The sequence below is a fragment of the Pezoporus occidentalis genome, unplaced genomic scaffold (genome assembly GCF_034315485.1).
Source record: "Pezoporus occidentalis ecotype Australia unplaced genomic scaffold, CSIRO_AGI_Poc_V1 ctg17, whole genome shotgun sequence".
NCBI classification, from domain to species: domain Eukaryota; kingdom Metazoa; phylum Chordata; class Aves; order Psittaciformes; family Psittacidae; genus Pezoporus; species Pezoporus occidentalis.
Window position 1 is genome coordinate 25,757 of NW_026913531.1, and position 13,828 is coordinate 39,584.

The following is a 13,828-nucleotide window of genomic DNA, read 5'->3' on the forward strand; positions in this document are numbered from 1 at the left end:
ATTATGCCACTGTGTTCTGGGCCCCTCACTGCAAGAGAGATATTGAGGTGCTGGAACAGGGCCAGAGAAGGCCAACGGAGCTGGTGCAGGGCCTGGAGCACAAGTGTGATGGGGAACGGCTGAGGGATCTGGGGGGTTCAGTCTGGAGAAGGCTCATCGCTCCCTACAACCGCCTGACAGGAGGACGGAGCCAGGAACAAGGGATGGGACAAGAGGAAACGGCCTCAAGCTGAACCAGGGCAGGTTTAGATTGGGTATTAGGGACAATTTCTTCCCCACGAGGGCTGTCAAACACCAGAACAGGCTACCCAAGGGAGTCGTGGATTCACCATCGCTGGAAGCGCCTAGAAGACGTGCAGATATGGTGCTAGGGGAAATGGTGGACTTGGCCGTGCTCGAAGAACGGGTGAGCTTGATGATATTGGCGGCATTTTCCAACTGAGTTGCTTTTGTGATTCCGTGATTCTACTTTACCACGCTAACACCTGCACAGCGCCAACCCGCCGCCAAGCTTCCTTCCCCTCCCCACCACTTCCGCCTCCGTCGCCTCCCGATAACCCGAGCAGCTCCGCCAGCTGCCAGGACCCCAGCCCGGGCTGCCCCTTGCACTGCCTGACTCCCGCCAGTCGGAAGCTCCGCTTGGCGAGCCGGCCGGGGCCGTAGCGACAGCGCGATCCGGCGGCGCTGCTCTTCCATTCGCGTTTGGGTGCCGCGGGGCGAGCGTCTCTGTCTCGGTCGTGGCGGTGCTGTCGGTCAGGCAGCAGGGCTGACATCCCGGGAGGGAGCGCGGCGGGCGTCGTGAGGGGAGAGGAGAGAAGGGGCCTCGCGCGCCGGGAGGGGCCGCGGCTGGCGGAGGAGGTGTCGCTCCCCGGAGGCCGGGCCCATGTCCGCGCCGGGCGCAGGTAGCGGGCCTGAGGCAGGGGGCACCGGCCTTCTGCGAGGGCGACCCGGAGGGTGGGGCTGTGCCGTGGTGTTGTGGGGAGGAAAGCCTGGGGAAGGCGGGGGAAGGGTGCAGGGCCCTGCCCTAGGTGGGGGCCGTGAGGCGGCGCGGGGCGCGGATTCGTTTGGGCTGAAGCGCCCCGGGGTAGAGGGGCCGTGAGGGTGAGGAGGAGAAGGAGGAGGGCGGGCGAGGGTGGGAATACCCGCAGCGCGCTGGGAGCCGGTGGCAGGGACTGGTGGCTGTTTGTCCCAGGAGGGCAGAGTACGGAAGGTGCCGGCTTGTAGAGAAGCCCGCGGGTGCGGGCTGGCATGAGGGGCGAGCTGTTAACTGAGAAGTCTTTTGCTCCGCATGCAGTCAGTGGTTTGCCTGTAGGCCTCTTTCTCAGTGGGAAGCGTGCTCCTACAGATCTGACAGCAAAACACCTTCTCCGAGACGTATCGAAAGTAAAAGTGCCCGGCTGGTTGGGCACCTTGTTAGAGGGGTCTCTGACCTGCACTGGAATTTCCTGCACTGCTCTGTGTCTCATCTTTCAGTACTTGTGGTTAAGTTTGTTTCCTACTGATTGACCTGACTGGTATTTTTATAATACTCCTTCCATTTAAGAGAAACCTTAATTGAATTTTACTTCTTGGAATGTTTGTATTTCTCGGGGTGTAATTTCTAGCAATGGAGCAGTTTGTTGTTCTTTGAAGGTTTTCAGCTGGTCAGGACTGGGACAGCTTGCCTACATTCTTTATTTCCTTTATGTCTTTTGTAGCTGTATAAAGGAATGTTTATGTGATTGTTTTAATGTCCAGTAGCAGTAAAAAAGAATGTGAAATATCTCAGTGTGTTTAGTTTAATTTTTCCCTCCCATACTTGCGTTTGCAAGGATTGAGATTCTGGTTTATAACAATAAGCTAATTTTATTGATTTGAGGGGATTTAGGCATACCAGGCCAAGGTGTTGATAGTTGTCCTTTTATTCTGAACGGTGTCTAGATTAATAATGCTGAATACTTAATATGAGTCTTTGATTTCCTTGAGAGTAAGTACATAGATTGATTCCCCCCCCCCCCCCGAAACGCTGCCTGTATTGCAACACTGCTTCTTGAGTTTATGGGCCTAGAGTTTCATTAGCCCAATCCAGTCAGTTTTTCAAATTCCAGGAAGATGAAATTTGGGAGCAATAAAAGATTTCTTAACTAAGATTAAATTAAAGTAGGTTAAATAGTGAAAAATCAAGAGAAATAATTTTCTCCTGGAAAATAATATGTGTAAGTGATGAAACCAAGATGACAAGAGTGTAAAGGCATCTGAATGTCACTATGGAAATGGGCTGCCAAGAGTCCAAATGAATATGGACCCTTGTGTCTTCTCTGTCCTTTCTCAGTTTCAGCTGCAAGTGCCTGTTCTTTGTATCTATTACTTATGAAGTTCATGTTGTTATTGTGCCTTTTCATTGGTGCATTCACATATTATCTATTAAATAAAAGTTCTCTTAATGCTTTTCTCTGAATGTTTCCTTACTGTTCCTTAATCTGACCCAAACTGTGTATATTCAGCCTTATTGCCTATGGAAATGAGACCCAGGCAAGCCTGCTGCCTTCTGTTTCCTTTTTAATCTGCTTCCCATAGCTTTTGAACCTTTTGGCCAGTTTCAGCCAAATTCAGCAGATGCTTTGAAGGTCAAAATGTTCTGCAGGTCTTGGGATAACTGACAGCTGAGGCAAAGTACCAAGGTCTTAAGTTACCATTCTTGATGAGGGAAGGGTGACAGCATCAGCTCAGTGGACAGTTGTGTTCTGGCTGTGCTGTTGGCCACCGCTTGTGTGCTGCCCAGTGAACCACCCTGTGTATAGCTTGGAGGCAGCAACTGCACCTCCTGCCATCGGTGGTGGGTACACATAAATGAGCTAGCAGCCTTATCAGAAGGGTTTGTGAGATAAGGAGTTGTGTACGTAGCAGGTAGTGAGCAGCATTGTAACACTGGTATTCTGTGATACAGGACATAAATCTATTATAAACTAGACTGTGGGGTGGTTTTGGTCGCCAGTGTTCTTGGGGGAGCCATGGATAATACTGCCTTGTGGAAACCACAATGTACCCAATTATGTTCCATCCCTTTTCTGGTTATTCAGTTCTTCTCTATTTTGACTTTATACAAGCAAGTGTCAGATATGTCTTTAAAACAGAATTTCGAGTTCCTACCTCTCATAAGAGTTGGAGTACTGTAATGGTGTTGGTAAAAGTTACATGTGTAGCTGGATGTTTGGTTTAGTTTATTTTTTTCCAAATTGTAATACAATACTAACAACAGCTGAGGGACAAAGGTAAAAGCAGGAGCATTGCAATTGTGACATGCCTTTCCAGCATTCTTTTAATCAACCAACCCTTTTCTCCTTTGTTTTTCTTTTAAATTTTGCTCCTAATTTGCCTTTTAGAATTGGAAATATTTTTTTAGTAAATGTGGGGTTTTTTTAATGGATTTCTTGGTGAAAGACATTTTAATACAATTATTAGAGAGCCTCATGCAGTGTTCTCATGGAAATATTTGAATGCTGAAAGCTTTCCTTTCAAACCCGTTTTGTTAGAAGTGGTAGGAGAGAGATAGTTTAGACATCTCAAACTGACGGAACTTCCAATGTGGATTTGTAGTGAAAAAAAGATTAATAAATAGTTATCGTTGCGTTTGAAACAGAACATGCAGAGGATTTGCACCTCCCACATCTGTGAGGAACAGGTCCCACCTAACTGGCCTACAGAGATAGAAAAATTAGTTCAGACCTTTAATATGAAGGAATTTGGGGACATGCTTAGTTTTCTGGGTTTTGTCAATTCCATAAGTACTGATTTCATAATAAAAGTGCTTTAAGATGACGTAGATCAGTGTTTTTAAAATCCAAGTAGTTCTGAGGTGTTGAGCTGTGAAGTTTTTTAGTTGCAGACATGCATTAGAGAGCCAAAATTGCCAGTACTTGTTTAAGAAATGCTGATTTGATTAGGCTAGCTTCCATTAATCAGTGTCAGAAACATTTCTTCACTGGTGCTGTTGCCAGTTACTGTCAGGGAGGCCAAGTCCTGAATAGGTTTTCCAGTGATAAGTTCTCACTGTCCATATCTGAATATCCTGTGAAGTTATGCAAACAATTTTTTCTTCAGAAGACCTGGACAAGCATCTTCAAATTTGTAACACAGCATTCCATATGGGATATAGTCAGTGTATAGATCTACTGTTTTGTTAGAAACAGAGATTTTTTTGTGTGTGTGATATCTTACCTAGAAATAGCTTTCAAAGTAGTTAAAAATAATCTTAGAAGTGCTCTACCTTATGTTGGGTTCTACAAATAGAAATGATTTAGCCTGAAGTAAATAAGGTTTAGGTGGTAGTAATTGCTTCTTTCCTCTCTGTCCCTCTCTGATCCTGGACATGAGTCAGCAGAATGCCCTTGCATTAAGGCTAGCTGCAGTCTAGTCTATAGTAATAAGAGTCACCCAGCAGGCTGGGGAAGATGAGTCTTCCCCTCTATTGGTACTTACAAACCCGTATCTGGACACCACATCTGAGAAAGGTATTGACATGCTGGAGAAGTCCATTGGAGGGCCACCAAGATCATTAGGAGACTTGGAGAACTGGGGTTCTTAATCTGTGAGAATAGAAAGTTTTATTACTGTCTACAAAAACCTAACGGGAGAGTATGGAGAAGATGGAGCTGGATTCTTGTCAAAGCTATGCAGGGATAGGATGGAAAGTGACAAAAGACAGGGTGTAGCAAATTTCGGCATGTTATCAGGAAGAGCTTTTTCACAGTGTTGTTATTGGGATTCTTGAGCAGGGGGACAGAAGGGGCTGTTGCATCTCTGTCCTTGGAGATACTCTGAATTTAGCTAGCCAAACCCCTGCTTTGACTGGACCTGCTTTGAGCAAGGGCTTGAACTAGGTAACCTTCACGGTTTCCTTCCAATCTAAACTGTTATGTGAGTCTACCCTTTGTTCATCACTGCATGTTGTAATTTTATATCCTGGGCCAAATGAAACTAAAGCTTAGAGGGCTAGAAACCCCAAAGATGCAAAATTAACTCCTACAAGTCCCCAGAAGAACATTGGTTGAGTAGAAAGAGATATAAACTGGAGCCTTTGGTAACTCCTGATAATTGTAGCCTATCAGCTATTATTTCCATTCATTCTGCTGTCAGGGAGGTTTGTGTATACATCTTAGCACAGTGTGCTCTGCCAGCTGTTACTTGCGCTGTATGGAAGAATGTTTGAGGTGACTGGGGAGATCTTGGGAGGCATGAGGAAAGAGGGGATCGAGATGATGCCTTTTCATAGTGAGGACAGTCAGGCACTGGAGCAGGCTGGCTAGAGGGGTACTGCAGTGTCCTTCCTTGGCAGTTGTGCTGTGATTTAACCCCAACTGGTAACTAAGTACCAGGCAGTTGCTCACTGGGGGGGGCAAAACCTGTGGGTTAAGATAAGAACAGTTTAATAATGGAAATAAAAGATAATCATAATAAATGAAACAGGAATAAAACCCAAGGGAGGCAAGTTACGCTCAATACAATTGCTCACCACCTGCTGACCCATGCCCAGCTCATTCCCAACCAGTGGTCAGCCTGTTCCAGCCAACTCTACCCAGTTTCTATACTGAGCATGACTTTCTATGGTGTGGAATATCCCTTTAGCTGGTTTGGATCAGGTGTCCTGTCTCTGCTCCCTTCCAGCTTCTTCTGCTCTTCCTCACTGGCAGAGCATGAGAGACTGAAAAGTCCTTGACTTAAACTAAGGACTCATTACCGACAACTGTGTGTGATCAGTTTATTCTCAGACTAATACCAAAGCACAGCACTGCACCAGCTACTAGGAAGAAAATTAGCTGAAACCAGAACAGTTTTCAAGCCTAGAGCAGTCTTCTCTGACCTCATGGCTGACCCTACTTGGAGCAGGGGGTTAAACCACTTGAGGTTCCATCTAATGCGTGCTGTCCTGTGATCCGAACTAGAGGTAGTGGAAGTGGGGTCATTCTTAGGAGATGTGTAGAAAGGTCAGTGAGGTTCAGGTGCATGTGCTTTCAAAAGTCTAGGATGTTTTGTGAGGTGGAATTCTATTCATAGAATCATAGAACAGTTAGGGTTGGAAAGGACCTTAAGATCATCTAGTTCCACCTCCCCTGCCATGGGCAGGGACACCTCACACTAAACCACATCACCCAAGGCCTCGTCCAGCCTGGTCTTGAACACTGCCAGGGATGGAGCATTCATGTTCCAAGATCTTGTATTCCCCTGGTTTTAGAAACTTCAGGTGCTTTTACATCACAGTTCATGCTGCAAATATAACACTGGCAAAATGATTAGTTTTTACACATTCTAGGTCCATTCTTTAGCTCAAGAAAACTTGCCTGAAACCTTTGTTTTATTCTTGTAAGTCAGACATTCATGAGTTATCTTAGTTAAGAACCAAGTGAATATGGATGGGCTGTGGAAGAGAGTAATGCATCAAAAATAAGTTAAAAGTGCTTCTTTTCCTGTGTTTCTGTAGGCTTGCCTGGGTAACACAATGCCAGCTGAGCGCAAAAAGCCACCAAATATGGAAGAAAAAGAATCTCCCTTAAATAATAAAGAAAAAGAATTTACTGAAAGGCGACCAGTGAGCACCAGGGAAAAGCCAAAAGAAGATGTCAAGGTTGGCATGAAGAGAGAGACTCTAAAGGTTCCTGATGACAAAAAGAAAAAACTGGAAGAGGATAAAAGAAAAAAGGAAGACAAGGAGCGGAAGAAAAAAGAAGAGGACAAAGTAAAGGCAGAAGAAGAGCAGAAGAAGAAAGAAGAGGAGGAAAAAAAGAAACTTGAAGAAGAGGAGAAAAAGAAACAAGAGGAGGAAGAGAAAAAGAAACAAGAAGAAGCAGCTGCTCAACTGAAGTAGGTTGTGTTTAATGGTTTAATTGTGCTGAATGCTCTAGTCCTGCTGTTAGGGTTGTGGGCAGACTTATAAGAGATGAACTGTTTGACTTAGAGTAAGTTGTATGTAGCATTATAAATTCCACATAGCTAGCTCAGTATGCATTGTGACTTCCACATAGTTCTGAGTTTTCACCTCTAACCTCTGTTACTTTAGTCTCTAATACAGGGCTTTGATAGCTCTGTAGGCCAGTTAGGAGGGGCCCTATTACCAAGACACTGTTTTTTAGTGTGTTATCAAAAGGTACTACAGTGTTGAAGATAACATCTTTAGGCCAGCAAAGCCAATTTCTGGATGTTCTTATGTGTGAAATACATCATTTTCTAAGAGTCAGGCAACGTCATAGCCAAATTCTATCTCGTACAGATGTATTTCACCTACTTAAGATTTTCAGTAGTCTGGGAATAAAAGATTTCCCTTCACTGTGTAGTTCAGTAACCTGTAGAAAGGTTGTTATTCTCTTCTGTAAGAACTTCATCTCTGTCTGGAGTAAATGGAGTTTTATGTTTGTATCTTAAAGTTTGTTGGGATTAGTATGTTCTGCATAGAAATACTTGATAAATTTCACTTTGTTACAAGCAAAAAAAAAGAGATTATTTAGCAGGTGCTTTAGCTTTCTGGGATTAACTTTTAATATTTAAAAACAAACTATTAAGGGGAAATTATGTTTAGAACTACTGAGAGGTTTCCAACTAAGTCTTTTTCTCCTTTGAACTGTTAACCTGAAATCAGCTTCTGTAATGAAAATGACTAACTTTTATTTCTCTTAAGAGAAAAAGAGGAAGCCCATCAGCTCCATCAAGAGGCTTGGGAGCGCCATCAGGCGAGGAAAGAGCTTCGCAGCAAAAACCAGAATGCACCAGACAACCGCCCTGAGGAGAACTTCTTCAGCAGACTGGATTCCAGCCTGAAGAAGAACACAGCTTTTGTTAAGAAGCTCAAAACCATTACAGAGCAACAAAGGGACTCCTTGTCCCATGACTTTAATAGCCTGAATTTAAGCAAATACATTGCAGAAGCAGTAGCTTCTATTGTGGAAGCCAAACTGAAAATATCGGATGTGAACTGTGCAGTGCACTTGTGTTCCCTCTTTCACCAGCGCTACGCTGATTTTGCTCCTTCATTACTTCAGGCTTGGAAAAAACATTTTGAAGCAAGGAAAGAAGAGAAGACTCCCAACATTACCAAGTTAAGAACTGATCTGCGTTTCATTGCAGAATTGACAATAGTTGGGATTTTCACTGACAAGGAAGGTCTGTCTTTAATCTATGAGCAGCTTAAAAACATTATTAACGCTGATCGAGAATCCCACACTCACGTTTCTGTGGTTATCAGCTTTTGTCGGCACTGTGGAGATGACATTGCTGGTTTGGTACCAAGGAAAGTCAAAACTGTTGCAGAGAAGTTTAATTTGAGCTTTCCTCCTAGTGAGATAATTAGCCCAGAGAAACAACAGCCCTTCCAGAATTTGCTGAAGGAATACTTTACATCTTTGACCAAACACCTGAAAAGGGACCACAGGGAGCTACAAAATATTGAAAGACAAAACAGGTGACACTTGAATGTTGCTTTTTATTTATGGAGAAAAAAGTAGTTTATTTATGAAATGTTCAGATTTGTTGCGGTATTTGAAAAACACAGTCTGTTAACGGTGTATAGAAGTGTATTCTGCAGTGCATCTAAGAAAAAGTTACAAATTTGCTCTGAATACTTAAAAAGCAAAACCCAAACAGACTCTTTCAATATCTTTAAAGAAAGAGGAGGCTGATCTTTGGCTTTAATTCTTTTAACTCTATTAATTTAATGATGTTTCCTTGGCAGCTTGAGAATGACACTCCTTCCCCAGCTGGTGCTGTCCTTTCCCAGTTGGCACGATCTACCCACACGGAGCATATGCCACCATGGCTTTGGCTTATTTTTTGCTAGTGTACCAATATGGAGGAAAAATGAGGTTAGATTAACTAGGTATCCCTTGCACTTTAGTGTGGGCAAATTCATACATATTAAAATATTGGAGTTTATAGACAGTTTGATTCAAATCCTCTTAAATGTCTGTATGAAATACTAATATTGAAGGGTATGAGTATACAAACCTTTGAGATCTGGGTAATTTCTACCATTATGACATTGTTTAATAATTGTTTGCTGTTTCCTTAAAGCATCCTGAGTTTGCCGTTTCCTTAAAGCATCCTGAGTTATTGGAGCCAGCCTAAACCCAACTGCTGGTCTTGAAACACGGTCATTATTAAATCCTTTTGGAAGCATTCCAGGCAGATAGAAATAAACATGTTAATGCATGTGTAGGCCCAGGTTTCAACTAAAAAGCTGAACATCAATTCAGAGCAAAATGTATGTGTGGAATACATTAACATTTAGTGTTCCCAAACCAAGGCTTTGAACTCGTATCCATTGTGCTGACAGGTATTGTTCTGCAGTCCTGTCCAGCCTCAAGTGTTGTATTTCACAGGACCATCAACTGAATTGGGAGCTACTATTAATTCTACAAATATCTTTTACTTTAAAGTGTGTTGTTGTGACTTAGTCGTTTGGTTGGAGGTTTTTTTTTAAGGTAATGGATATAACTTTTACACTTGTATACAGAATTATGATTGGTTCTGGCTGGAATGTTGTTGAGTGAGTGTTATAAAGTTTGTATAGTAGGCAATAAACTATAGGACATAGAAAGAATGTTAAGAAACCATGAAGAAAGAATGTGAGTGATCTTGGAGAGGGAAATACATGGTAATATTTAAGTGCACACTAGATAAGAATGACTGGATAGAGCTCTGAGCCTGGTCTGATCTCATCAGTGAGCCTGATTTGAGTAGATCAGACTAGAGACCTCTTCATGCACCTCCTCTGAATTATCCCTATCAACTGGGTGTAAAGCTTTGCTTTGGGAAAGGAATGTGAAGAACTATAATTTATCACTGGATTAAGGTAATGCTATTATTTATCTGAATTTTAAGGTGTTTAACTGTTTAATAAAAGTCGGGGAATAAGTTTTGTTAAAGAAACAAGGCATCAAAACTATTTCTTGCCTAATTCTATTTGCTTACAACATGTCTGTAACAGATATTGGCATTGCAGCTATGGAAGTGCGGGGCAGAAACTTGCCTAGTAAGTCTGTGAACATTACAGTAATACTCCTAAACTGTGACTGTGTGGTTGGTTGGTTGCTTGCTTTTTGTTTCTTTTGGGTGTTAGTTTTTGGTTGTTTGGTGTGGTTGCCTTTGGTTTGTTTTAAAAAGAAAAAGCAATAATCCTATTGGAAAAAACAGTCATCTGTATATTTGAAACCTGATCTACTTTGCTGATAGCCACAGCTTTTATGCCCACTGTTAGTCCCGAGCTAATAAAGTGAACAGGGAGGGAGCAAACTGTTCCTTCCTGTGCATCAACAATTTCATATATTTAGGTTGTGATATTTTGTCAGGTAAATACCTCTTGAGTTTATCTATGTCAGGAGAGTGTAAAATAAATTGTGCAGGTTTGTTGGTTGAGTTGAAAATTAATATGCTAACTCTAAGGGATGGTGAGACACTGATACAGGTTACCCAGAGAAGCTGTGGCTGCCCCATCCCTGGCAGCATTCAAGGCCAGGTTGGATGGGGCTTGGAGCAACCTGCTGTAGTGGAAGGTGTCCCTGCCCATGGCAGGGTTTGGAACTGGATGAGCTTTAAGGTCCCTTCCAACCCAAACCAGTCTGGGATTCTATGATACAATTTCAGCCTCAGCAGTGCTTTGTGTTGTGCTTGTGTTATCTGTTATCTGGGTTTCTGCAAGTGGATAATTAGAACTACCTTGAGTTACGCTTTGACAGTAGAGCCTGGTGATCTTTTTGGTTACACAGCTGAGGGCACAGCAAACTCTGTGCGGGCTGTGTCACTGGAAGGAACCATTTGTTTCCAAAATTCTGCTGGGAGTTTTCAAAAATGAGTGTTAGATACGAACAGAAGCTGCTTTGGTCTAAAGAATGTTTTTAAAATCTGCTGAACTTGCATTGTGGCACTGCCTGAAGTTCTGAAGAGACATGCAGTAAGAAAAATACTGTGTGCTGTACTTTTAATTGTATTAAAATCAATTGTGCTTTTAAAATCTGTTCAGGATGCTTTAGCTTCCTTGATTTGTTAACACTTGTCTTTTGGGAACTGAAACTGAGAACTGAAGTTCTTGTACTATTGTTATAGCACTTTGCTTTTTTGTTTTTTAATAATAGCACAGCTTCAGTGCTCCTGTTTGAGGCTTCTGTTTTGTTTTAAACTCATAGTAAGTATGCAGTGGATAGCTGTATCCATGAAAAGGCTGTGAATTGGCACTTCACATGTTTCCTAAATCCAAACTGCACTACTGCACTTCAGAAATTATCAGGGGTTATTTGATTTGTTAATTTTTCTTGTTCTACTTTGCAGGAGCAGTTGATATGTGTTACATAGGTGTGTGAGGGACAAGAAATAGAACTTTTGCTTCTTGCCCTCTAGCAAGACACATGTGCCAAGTTTTGATCCTGAGCAGATACAAGGGATTTTGTCGCTTGCCCTGTGAATGTGTTGTGTATGAAGATGACTTCTGTTTTATAGTCAACCTGGAACTGGCAAAAGCCAAGACTGATATCCTTCAACTTACATTGCTTAAACTAGTCTGAAAGTTTTATGCCATAAAACAGTTGTTTTTTTTGGCAAGAACATGATGGTATACTTATTGCGTAATGAAAGCCTAAAGGTAATGTAATGATACAACCTCCTTTAGGAATTAGGACATTTGCACCCTATTTCAAACTTCTTCTCATGCTTTCATCTCAGTGCAGAATGCATTGTCAGTGGTTACAGCTGATTAGTCCAATGTTACCAGCATTATTCAAGCTACTGTAAAACACATTGGAATCTTGCTAGGCAAGCTCATTCTGTCCTTTGAAAAGCTTTCTATTTTGGAAACCTGTGTTTCATCTGAGCTTGTTTTTATCTTTGCAGTAGTAGGAGCCCAAGATGAGGACAAACTAGAACATTGGTACTGGGCAATCAGCTTATTCTTAGTTACCCCAAAATCAAGGATGACAGTCTTTAATCAGTCTTCTGTAGAAGGCAAAATCTTTGTACTAGCAAGTATTACCTTGTTCTGTATATTTGGTTCAAACTAATGAAAATTCTTGATATTTTTGTTTAAAATCCAGATGGCCTTAACTGTAGTTTGGTAAGAAAATGGAGTTGTACTTTATTGTGTGTCAGCAGTGATTCTGTTCCTTCAAATGTAAGTTGCTTTTGAGAACAGATTTCAGTTTTAAAAATGAAAGTATGGATATTTTCATAAAAGAAAACACAAAGCAAGTGGAAAAACACCCCGAACTGCTCTTCATTTGGACTGGTAGTCTTGAAATAACTTGATTTGTTGGGAAATGAACAGGGTGCTTTTAACATGCAACTTGTCTGAGACTCTGGCAGTGATTGCCCATTGAGTCATTTGAACATGATGGAAATGTGTTATTACAGATGTAAAGCAACTTTTATCCAACCTTCATCTCAGTTGAATGTTTTAATTTACTACAAGTCTTTTCATAGTGCAAGACTATTACAGGATAATCATGGCAAAAAATAAGTTGCTTTTTCTTGTTGGGACACTGAAGTTAAAGCTTCTGTAACTCTACTGAACTCAATGATACTGAAGTCCGTAGTTCAATATGGTTGGTTGGAAGAAAAAGTTGTGTTGCTCTAAGATTTTGCTACTGCGGTCTAAACTAGAATTCTGCAGAAGAGAGGTCAGCTCTGCTCACAGAAATTGATAGTAGTTCAGCATAACTCGAGTAGATTTTAAGAAAAGTTGCCTTACTGTCACTTGATTTTGTAGGCGCATCCTTCACTCCAAAGGAGAGCTGAGTGAAGATCGGCACAAGCAATATGAGGAATTTGCAATGTCATATCAGAAGCTGTTGGCAAATTCTCAATCTCTGGCTGATCTTTTGGATGAAAATATGCCTGACCTTCCCCAAGAGAAACCAGCACCTGAGGGTAGGCCATCTTCTAAAGGAAGTAAAGGGAATGCTGGGCTTGGCTTGGATGTGGTGGGAAAGCCAACCAAACCTTCTTACTGATGTGTTCTTTCCATTAATTTCTTTTTAGTTAGGCTTTCTGCTTTAAGGATGACAATGAATGAACATTACATTATTATTTTAATTAAAGTAATTAAACCTGACATGTAACCATAACTATTGTATATGCCATGTAGTTACAGTAATTTAAGTAATATCGCTTTAGATTTGTTTCAGGTAATATAGGAATAAATGGAAAATTATTTTGACCTAATAATTTCCATTTAATTTAATGCATTTTAAATACTTGAAGGACTGTATATGTTAGAGTTTCAAATACTGATATTGTTCAAAAATGGGTTTGAAGTATATTTTGGGTCATGATGTTATGAGCAGGAACATATTGTTAAACCAGATACGTCACTAGGTGGCTCTCCTACCTCCTGAGAAGTGCATCTTTTAACTGGCAGAGTTGTTGAATGCTGTAAATCTCAGATCTTTCATTCAGAGATGTTGTTGAGTGCACCTTTTGTCTGAAGTGATCTTGAGCTTAAAAAAAATATATTTCCTGAATGCCTCTAAATTTAAAATTATTATTATTTTTAAACATCTGTTCTTGCAATACCGTGGGGCACAGTTCAACATACTCAGTGATTACTTTCTATGTTAATGTGGTTAAAATCTGGTACAGCTTTTCTTTCTAAAACCACATAATGTGCTGATTGGCTTCACTTGACTGACTTGATTTGACTTTGTGTTTTCTATCAGTGTAAAATTTGCAATTTTAAGATAACTTACTGATGCATCTAATATTACAATTGGGTAGTTAAAAGCATTTTAACGTACACATTACAATATTTCAGTTGAAACAGCAGTGGTAATAAATGTTTCTAAAAGCATTTTGGTTTTAATCTTCAAAGGTGCCTCCC

At 41.3% G+C, this 13,828-nt stretch overlaps 1 protein-coding gene across 2 annotated transcripts in view; it reads left to right on the plus strand.

The window, feature by feature from the left end:
- The first annotated feature begins 770 nt into the window (after positions 1–770).
- UPF2 (UPF2 regulator of nonsense mediated mRNA decay) overlaps positions 771–13,828 on the plus strand; it is a 61,270-nt gene continuing 48,212 nt past the window's right edge. For both annotated transcript variants that reach the window (XM_062613638.1, XM_062613639.1), the window contains exons 1-4: positions 771–902; positions 6,458–6,837; positions 7,649–8,428; positions 12,719–12,879. In XM_062613638.1, the coding sequence (XP_062469622.1) occupies positions 6,476–6,837; positions 7,649–8,428; positions 12,719–12,879 (1,303 nt within the window). In that variant the 5' untranslated portion in view covers positions 771–902; positions 6,458–6,475. The remainder of the gene's footprint in view (positions 903–6,457; positions 6,838–7,648; positions 8,429–12,718; positions 12,880–13,828) is intronic.